Genomic DNA, 10,274 nt, shown 5'->3' with positions numbered 1-10,274 from the left:
CACACCCTCGTGGTATCAATCACAATACAAACATATATCACATTTATGCCCTCAACAGGCTAAAATTACAGATATTCCCCTAATAACTAAATGGGGCCCACATGCATATTTAATTTGCCTAAACATGCAATTCTAATCACATAATCATTTAATTCACATACTAACATAATTAATTAAATTATTTCCCTCCCAGCACGCTAATCAAGGCCCTAAGCTCTATTAGAAAGTTTGGGATGCTACACCGAGTGACCTCAAACATAACAAAATAATGAAGATCCCCAATATCTTTAATGGCAATTTGGGACTGAAGTTGAACTAAAATGCGTTGCACATAGAGTGGTTTGTTATTGGTCACAAGAATGTCATCAACATAAATCAAGATGATAACCACACATTCAGGTGATCAAAACATGTACATACTAGAATCTGCTTTAGAGGCCGAGTACCCCAATGATAAACGAGAAGAAGTAAGTTTAGAAAACCAAGCACGTGGGGACTGTTTAGGCCATAAAAGGACTTAATCCACCAACAAACATGAGTGGCTTTTGAGGAGTCAACAAAGCCAGGAGGTTGCTGCATATACACATCTTAAAAAAGATCACCATGAAGAAAGGCATTAGATACATCATGTTGACGAATAGGCCAATCCTTACTAACAGCTAAATGTAGCACAACTTTGATAGTGGCAGTCGCGACAACAAGACTAAATGTATCAAAATAATCCAAACCTTCAGCTTGATGGTAACCTTTGGCCACAAGACGGGCCTTATACCGATCAATAGAACCATCAGAATGTAATTTGAGATGGTAAACCCACTTACAGCAAACAATATGAGCATTGGGAGGAGGAAGTACTAGCTGCCAAGTGGAGTTTTGGGCAAGAGCATCGTATTCTTTCTGCATAGCAAGCTGCCAATCAGTAGACTTGGAAGCTTGAGCAAACGTGCATGGCTCAGGAGAAGTACCTGCATACAGACTAAGATACAACTTGGGCTTATGAATGCCCGCTTTAGCAAGTTCTAGCATATGATGTACATTAGTAGTTGAAGATGGTAAGACATCACATGAGTCACATTAATCCACAACTAAAGGAAGAGAGGTAGGGGAAGATGAAGATGGAGAAGTGGGAGAAGCAACAGAAGAAGAGGCAGAAGTGGACGGTGAAAGTGGAGGAGAGAAAGTGGAAGGAGGAGGAGATGAGGCAACAAAAGGTGGACAAGGTAAATCAGGTGGGGGAGAGGAAAGAAAATTAGAAGGAGAAGTAGCGGAGGGGAAAGAAATGGATGAGGAAGTGGAAGAGTGAAAAGGAAAGGAATGTTCATTGAAAACAACATGCTGAGAGATGTGCAAGAGGCTGGTATCCTGATTGAGAGAAAAATAACCCTTATGTTTGGTACTATAACCAAGAAAAACACAAGGTTTGGAGAAAAGTTGAAGTTTATGATCGGTGTATGGACGCAAGAAAGTGGAACAAAAGCAGCCAAAGACTCACAAATGAGCATAAGATGGAGATTTTTAGTATAGGGGGGCATAGGGAGAGGAAGAATGAAGAACAGGGGTGGGCATACGATTTATGAGGTAAACAAAAGTTTGGAATACATAATATCAGTAGGTTAGGGGCATATGAGACTGAGCAAGAAGAGTGAGGCCCGTATCAACAACATGACAGTTTGTCACTGAGAACCAGAAGAGTAAGAGGGAGGAGATGCCCATTAAAGGTTATTTGGTCGAGTAGGTGGTCGGCAAAGAAGGCACTGGGATGAGGAGAAAGAGTGGGAGGGGTGAGAGGACCGGGAAGAGAAATTGGGTTAAAAGAGTTTTGGTTGTCTTTGTGGAGAAGGCCAATAGGTAGGGGAAGAGGACGAATTGAGCTGGGCAAAGTTTTCTTGGAGGAAATTAATTTGGGCAACAAACGTTTGACATTCAAGGCGAGAATCAAATTAGAGAAGAAAGCTGTGGCGTTCTTCTGGTGTGGGTTTTTGAGGACGCATGAAAACAGAGGTGACAAAAGAATCATAGGCTTGATCCATACCATTTACTAAGTATATCTGATAATCGACATTAGAGATAGGTTCCCAAAGGGTAGCATAAGTGTTGACCCTCGAATTGGTCAACGACACAGTGTCAGATAAACGATATAAAGTAAGATTAAAATGATAATAACTCCAGACGAAAAGATAAAGGACACAAACAATATATAGTGGTTCGGCCCCAATAGAATGGTAACAACCTACGTCCACTTAGTGTTCTTATTGATGTAGTATTCCAAGAACAGTGATCAATGAACTAGGGTTCACAAGTTTCACTAAATCTCAGATAAATACAATTGTGATGGATAACAACACTCTTTCTCTCTTTAGAATCTCTCAGCTCAAATGTTCTTAAGCCAAATGTTTGAAAGTCAAAAAGCCCCCTCTCTTGAGCGCTTTGATTCTTATTTATGGCCCAAGGAGGCTTACATGGGCCAATGGGCCTTAATTACACTTAATACATGTGTATCTAAATAATAATGAAAATTACCATTAATACGTAATTACAAGATTGCATATTTGAAGGAAATAACTGAGTATGACCAGGCTCGTCGCCCATGATTATGATACTTGATAAGCCAATGATCTCTTGGTCGAGGGTTGAGGGTCGAGGAGGATATGCTCACTTAAAACTGCCACATGCATCCCTCGTGTAGATCAATCTAGCCACATCATCAGGTAGTCTGTTTTTGGGTAAATAATAAGGGTTAAAAATATATTTAAACTTGAGAAGAAAATCACAAACTGACTTGCCTCCTTTGTGAATAGTTTGAAAAAAGGCTCAAAGCTCAGACATTGGTGTTGGTTGCCTGGTACACATCCACCTTGATTTCGACTAGGGCCTTGTAATTTGTGAATCTTGGCTCGTATCTGTTACCCTTAGGGCGCTTATTTTCTGACGTCGATGGCTAGTTGTTTGCCTTTTTTCCACCCAATTTCCCGTTGTTTTTGCCATTGCCATTGGGTTTATCTGACCCATTGGTGGCTTTGGCGGGATCTTCCTTTGGTCCCTTGTCTCCTGCAGGTGACTTCCCTTTGTTATCTATCACCTCTTCGAGCTTGATGTATAGGTCTGCTCGATCCAGGAATTTTTTGGTACTCTTCACCCCATTCTTCCATAAAATGTTCCAGAGGGGTGAGTGGCGCCGCACTTGAGAAATAAGGGCAATCATTTTCCCCTTGTCGCCAACCATCTTAGCTCTAGCTGCCACACGCATAAAACGCTGGACATATTCCTTTAAGGAATCTCCCTCCTTCTGGTGTATCTCAACCAGTTGGTTGGCTTTAGTCAGATGTACTCGACCAGCGTAGAATTGGTCGTAGAACTCCTTTACGAACATCTCCCATGACACTATGCTAGCAGGAGGGAATCAGATAAGGTTGCCAGAAAGATTCTGCAACGAGCATCATCCGACACCTTCTGGATGTCCATATGTATCTCAAATTTATTCACATGAGATACTAGGTCCCCATATCCATCGAAGTTGGGCAATACTGGCATCTTAAATTTGCTTGGGGTTTCTACCATTGCTATTCTTAATATGAATGGAGTGCCTCTTCTGCGATCATACTCGATGTGGGATGTTCGGCTCCCCACTAGCTGCTGGACAGCCTGATTCAGCGCAACGATCTGGGCTTGTACTGCGTTGGGTATCGCTGGGGCGACCGATGCTGGAGCAGCATACTCATCGTGCCTTTCCTGCCTATCATTGAGCACATCTTTCAAGTCGTCAAATCCACGCCTTTGCTCTCTAGCACCCAACCAATCAAAGACGATAGGTTGCCTAGACTGCCCCTAGTGTTCTGCCTCACAGGCCTATTTTCTCTTAGTGGAGGGTTCCTTTCTCCACCTTTCTCTCCTTGCCCTTGACCATCATTTCCTCCACCGGAATTAGCTTCATTGTAATCATGATCGTCCTTAAAACATGATTGGCTATGGCACGACCTGTTGATTGCACTATTCCCCCTCTTGCTGGTACCTCTCGAGCGTCAGGGGGATGCTTGTGTTGGTCGGTGGGTCCCCAGGCATTATTATGTCGTGGGGGGGCGGGGGGGGCCTAACCGGAGAGCCAGAATCTGCATGCCTTCTATCTGCAGAAGGACCTTGTCCCTTGCTCGGAGGATTCGCTTCCTCAGCAGTTTGGCGTCTAGGGCTTTAGGGAGGCCGCCCGGCCCTATTCTGCATTTGACACGGGGATTATCTCGACCATCATGAGGAGGCAGCTGCTGCTCAGGATCATGAAATGGAATATCCTATTAAGCAGTAGGAGGTTGCTCCGGCCTTAAAGGACTTGTCGGTTGAGGTGGATGACTTGATTTTGGGCCTTGTTATGGTGGTACACTTGGTGGCTGATTCAGTTGAGAAGTTGGTGCAAGTTGTCCCTGGGCCATCTGAATGACTGCTTCCATGGCAGCAGGGGCATCTATTTGTTGGCGGTCCATGTTAGCCTACTGCTCATTCAAATCTTGACGTTAACAGTCAATTTCCCTCTATTACAACCCCATCGTCTCAGCCATATTTTCCTGATTAGTCCTCAGATTGGCTAACTCCTCCTGCAACACAATCAGTGTTGTCCTCAAGGTCTTAGAATTCATTTCCTCCTCTTCAAAATCAAACTGTGGTTCATCTTCAGCCACATTTTGTGGAGGATTTTGGGTACATGAAGCACCAGAAGTTTGTCCCGTCTTTCTGGATGTTTTCGCCATTTGATTTTATTGGAAGTCTTGAGTTCAGCTCTTACTGAAAGCACCCTCAAATAGGCCAATGACACGAAGTCAGATAAATGATATAAAGTAAGATGAAAATGAGAAGAACTCCAAACGAAAAGATAAACGATACAAACAATTTATAGTGGTTCGGCCCCTATACAATGGTAACAACCTACGTCCACTTAGTGTTCATATTGATGTAGTATTCCAAGAATAGTGATCAATGAACTAGGGTTCACGAGTTTCACTAAATCTCAGATAAATACAATTGTGATGGATAACAAAACGATTTTTTCTCTTTAGAATCTCTCAGCTCAAACGTTCTCATGCCAAATGTTCGAATGTCAAAAAGCCCCCTCTCTTGAGTCCATTGATTGTTATTTATAGGCTCAAGGAGGTTTACATGGGCTAATGGGCCTTAATTACACTTAATACATGTGTATCTAAATAATAATGAAAATTACCATTAATACGTAATTACAAGATTGCATATTTGAAGGAAATAACTAAGTATATGGGACCAGGTTGGTCACCCATGATTATGATACTTGATAAGCCAATAATCTCCTAGTCGAGGGTCAAGGAGGATATACTCACTTAAAACTGCCACGTGCATCCCACGTGTAGATCAATCTTGCCACATCATCAAGTAGTCCATTTTTGAGTAAACATTTGCCCCCCAAGTTTATTTTACTGTGACGAGCATAAAGTAAACTTAAACGATCACCCCTTCGCTTGACCTATTAGACCTGTCAGAGCCGCCAGTGCCTAGATCTGTCGGAAAAGGTAACCAATCATGTCATTGCAGCTTCCCAAAAGGCGATTGGATGGCTATCACACTTTTCCATGCCTCGAAAAATCATCCCGCATCGTTACCTTATTAACAGTGCCTCGACCAATATAAATAACCCCTCAATTTCACATTTTACTTTTTCCTCTCCCTTTTTTCCTCAAGAATATTGAAGAACGAAGCACGAACTGAAGAACGAAGCACAAACTGAAGAACGAAGCCCGAAGCATCCACAAACTCAAACAAATTTGGAGATCTACGGAGTATCTGTCCTATCGACGCATCAACGCTCGTGAATTCGCACCAATTTTTCATCCTTGTAAGTTTCCTGAGCATCATTGTTTCTGATATGCCATGCGAAAACTATCTCTTGAGTTTTCTGGTGTGTTTTGGATTCTAAGTTCTCGAATGTTCTTGGAAAAATGATTTGGGGTAATCGGGTGTAACGCCTTGGGTAGCCAAGACCGTTACACTGTGTGTTTATAAAGTGCCAGACTTGCTAATCAAGTCATTTAAGTAAAATCATGTTACTGGAACTGTAAAGGAACTAGGGTTTAAAATGGTTTGGTCTCAAAAGCCACTTTTACATTAAGAAATATTATATGTTTACACGGGATCCCAAAAAATACAAGTTCAAAGATCGTTTACAAAGGTTATAAGATTCAGATACAATAATCAGCCATATTAAGGCAAAACAAGCAGTTAGGTAATCCCTGTCCTGATCCACTCCTCGACCATGATGATCGAACGGCTGGCTATGTACATTCAGCCCCGCAGCCCTCCAACTCAGGACTGGTCCAGCTTGCCTTTGCCTTTACCTGCACCACGTAGCACCCGTGAGCCAAGGCCCAGCAAGAAAACACATCAACAGAGCATAAGCAATTAGCAAACAAATCAACATTTCACGTCACATCACATAATCTCAACCATATAACCATTCAGTGTAATCAAGTATCCAACATGCTAAACATTTCAATTTATATCATATATCACTACACAAATGATAACTAGGGCTAGCGCTCTCAGGCTGCTCCGTCCGTTATCCCACTGACTCCGGCTCGCTTACGCCGAGCTCAGTGAATACTCTTGGCTACCAGTGGCCAAGCCGCGCCCTGTGTGCAAATACTATGTACGACACTCTTAGGCCGCTTTACATGTCCCATGGCGTAATACCATCATTGACACGATACAATTCTCGGGAGCACTTAGTCCCATCACAAACATATAATCGGGTGCAGTTTCCTTACCTTTCAATTTACTAGCTTTGATCCCTCGACTCCCTGAGCACGATCCCCCTCAAGCCCTAGCGCTCACCTAATCACAATCATGGCCAAAGTTATCATCAACCCTCAAGTCCAAAACCCAGCCCCGGGGCCAATCCCGAGCCCCCGGCAAGTCCTAGTTCCACCAAACAAGGTGGTGGAAACAAACCCCAAACCTTAGGTCAAAAACCCTTACAAATAACCCTAAAATCCCCTTCAGGAAGCAGGGTAGCGCTACATCTCAAGGGAGGGCACTACAGTGCTACAGACAGAAGCCAAAATCCCCTCAGCACCATGGCCTAGCACTACAACGCCCAAAGGCTAGTGCTGTAGCGCTAGTCACAGACAGACCAGCACCAATTTTTCTCTTCTGCGATTTTCTCAAACCAACCTCAACCAAAACTCTTCCAACTCCTTCCCAAACTCAAAAACAACCTTATGACCATACTCCACTCATCCCAAGCATCCCAAATACCTAGAACTCAAGCACATGCATCCTCAAACTCAAAATTCACCATAGCCACTCCTAAGCTCTAAAACTCAGTAAAAACCAGCTGAACAACAAAGTTAGAGTTTAGACTTTATACCTTTGATAGGATTTCGACCTCGAGCTGTCTCTAGATCTCCTTGGCTTTCTTCTCTTTAATCTTTGCCCTGAATTTCCCAAAGTTCCCCATCAAACTCAGCTTATACACCATAGTTGAAAAACCAAACCAGCAACTGAAGAAATTACAGAACCTTACCTCAAGTGATGGCCTAACCTTGCTAAACCCTTGTCAAATCCTCAACCTTAGCTCAGTAACCTTGTGGCTTAATTAAACTAGCTCTCCTCTTAATTTTACTCCAGAAATCCTCAAGAAATTAGTGAAGGAAGCTTGAACCGACTCAGAAAACTCCCTCTGTTTTCTCTCTTTCTTTTCCTTCCTTTTTCATCTTTTTCAGACTTCTATAATATTCTACAAATCCCACTAACATAAAGCCTCAGTAATACCCATCTTTAAAAGCCAAATGACCTTAATGCCCTCCCTATTAATTCTAACCCTTTAATCCACTTAGGGGCATTTTAGTCATTTTACCCAATTCCCACTAACTCCTCGAGTGTCTCTAATATTTCTCGCTTAATTCCCGATACCTAATTACCCACCAATAATATTCTTCAATGTCAAAATGGACTCCAGTATATTCGCTAAATTCCCATTTATACCCCTAAACTCACCCCGAGCCGGGTATAATTCCCCGCCATGACTTTTTCGCTACTTTGCTCACTAGGATCGTCTTGAGTCACAGATCTCAGATATATCCACATAATAATGTGGTCTCGACAATTATCACATATATCAATACAATTATGCCCATAATGGCCAAAAGTACGATTATGCCTTTCTAACCTAATCAGGGCCTACATGCATACTAATACACATAGTCATGCATCTCAAATACTCAAATAGTCATATAACATGCTTTAACTCATAATCATGCATCTTAATAATTAAAATCACACATAACTCCCATTATGCCCTCCAGGCACACTAATCAAGGCCCTTAAGCCTTATTAGTGAATTTGGGTCGTTACATCGGGCATGTAGGTGTTAACATGACAAGAGAAGGAAAAAACACAAAACGAGGCTTAGGAATTGGGATTACTGATTTAGGGTGCAAAATCGAAGTAAAAATTAGATTTTTAGGCACTCAGAAAAAACTGGGTTTTTCCCTCCCTTTTTCAGAGTTGAAAAGTACTCTTTGAAAAACTTTTCATTTCAAGTTTTCAATTTGTTTTCCAAATTGTTCACATACTATTTAGTGTTTACGTTAGAATGATGTTGGTCGTATAAAAGCTTAACTTTAATACACGAGCAACATTATCCCAATACTTCCACTTCTTTAGTCTATTGGCCGTAGATTGTCATCTCCCCTTCTCTGTTCGCAAATTTACATGCACGACCCGTGGGGAAGTGAGAGGCCGATTGACGACGACTTGCTCGCACTACTGCTCAAAGATCAAGAATAATCGTCGCTGCAATTCTCGGAAATTCATTTTTCTCAAGACGACCTCGCAAACAGACCACCGACCAGCCCAACCAATATGGGTCGTGTGAAGACCATCGCTCAAAGAAAAAAGAATACAATCAAGCCTTCTACTAATCAGCTTGCTCCTAGGGATGAAACTCCTCCGACCACCCCTCAACCTATAAACACTTCCCCGCCAGATAATCAAACCAAAGCCCAACCTCGCAACGTCCTCCGACCTGAGGTCGAATGGTACGTGGCTCCTCCTAGTATTATCACATCTAGGACAGTAGCCAATTATCTCAAGAAGTACGACCTTCCTAGGATAACCCTCATCAAGCCTTCAATCGACTAGTGGGCACACCTGCCTGGGGGCGCCTTTAGCGCCTGGTCGAGGTATCACATCGAGGCAGGGGCAACCTTGCCTCTACATCCATTTTTCCAGGGGGTGGCCAATTATTTCGAGGTTGCTCTTTTTCAAATCACCCCAAACTGGTATATGGTACTTTCTGCCCTTTGTATCCTCTACAATCACAAGAAGTGGCCCGTTCATATGCCACATGAGATCAATTATTTGTTTGATCTCAAATCCAACCCCAACAACAACAACATGGGGTTCTTCCACTTCTACCACCAAGAATCTGCTCGCACCTTCCTGAGTGACACTACCCACAAGTCCAATGTTGGGAAGTACTTCCAACAGTACTTTTTAACACCAGACCTGGTAACCCACAACCTGACCTTCAATAAAGGAGGTAGTTCATTTACTTATTGGTCGTTTGGTTTCTTTTAGCTTTCCTATACGCATTTTTGAACTTTGGTGTCATTTAGGTCCATGGCATCGACCAGTCCCCACTCCAGACATTGAGATATGGGCAGCAGCCCTGGCTAGCATGACAGACATCAAAAAGAGTGTCAAAGAATTGGTAACAGAGAATAACCTAAGGCTGGTCGGCCTTCTTGCACCTCACCAGGACGTGAGGGAATTGACAGCAGGAAGTGCTACTGGGGGAGAAGTTCCTGAGCAGCACCAGGATGTGTCATAACCACCGAGGAGGAGTGCTACAGGAGTGAGCATCAGGTAACCCTCTAGCACTCTACGAGCAGCTACTGCCCCTGCTCAATAGGAAATTGGCAAGCAGAAGCTTTCTGAACACCCCGAGCTCATACTTGAGTCCTTGGATGAGAACTGTACTGATTCTCACACTTAGATAGTTTACCCATTCCCTGTCATTTATTTGATGGGGACGACAAATTTAAATACGCGACTAGTTTAGATTCAGACTTCTTCAAGGCAGAGAGTGAGTGTAGCAGTAGTACAATAGATAATGTAACGACCAATTGTTGTAGGTCGGGTATTTTACTTATCATTTCTTTTCTCTCCATTTCCTTGTCCTTTTTGAATAACAACTTGCCTTGATGGGTATTTTACTGAGTGTAGCAGTAGTCAACCTGTCGAGAAGGCATTGGATTTAT

At 42.7% G+C, this 10,274-nt stretch overlaps 1 protein-coding gene across 1 annotated transcript; it reads right to left on the bottom strand.

Moving 5' to 3' along the window:
* Nucleotides 1-588: 588 nt before the first annotated feature.
* On the bottom strand, nucleotides 589-1,026 carry LOC133779400 (uncharacterized mitochondrial protein AtMg00820-like). The gene has a single exon (XM_062219366.1). The coding sequence runs from the start codon at nucleotides 1,024-1,026 to the stop codon at nucleotides 589-591; it is 438 nt and encodes a 145-aa protein (XP_062075350.1).
* Nucleotides 1,027-10,274: the final 9,248 nt, after the last annotated feature.

The sequence above is a fragment of the Humulus lupulus genome, chromosome 5, assembly GCF_963169125.1.
Source record: "Humulus lupulus chromosome 5, drHumLupu1.1, whole genome shotgun sequence".
NCBI lineage: Eukaryota > Viridiplantae > Streptophyta > Magnoliopsida > Rosales > Cannabaceae > Humulus > Humulus lupulus.
This window is presented reverse-complemented; position numbering and strand designations above follow the sequence as displayed.

Bases quoted from the DNA above. Each gene is read 5' to 3' on its own strand.
- LOC133779400 (XM_062219366.1), bottom strand. From the start codon at position 1,026: ATGCTAGAACTTGCTAAAGCGGGCATTCATAAGCCCAAGTTGTATCTT.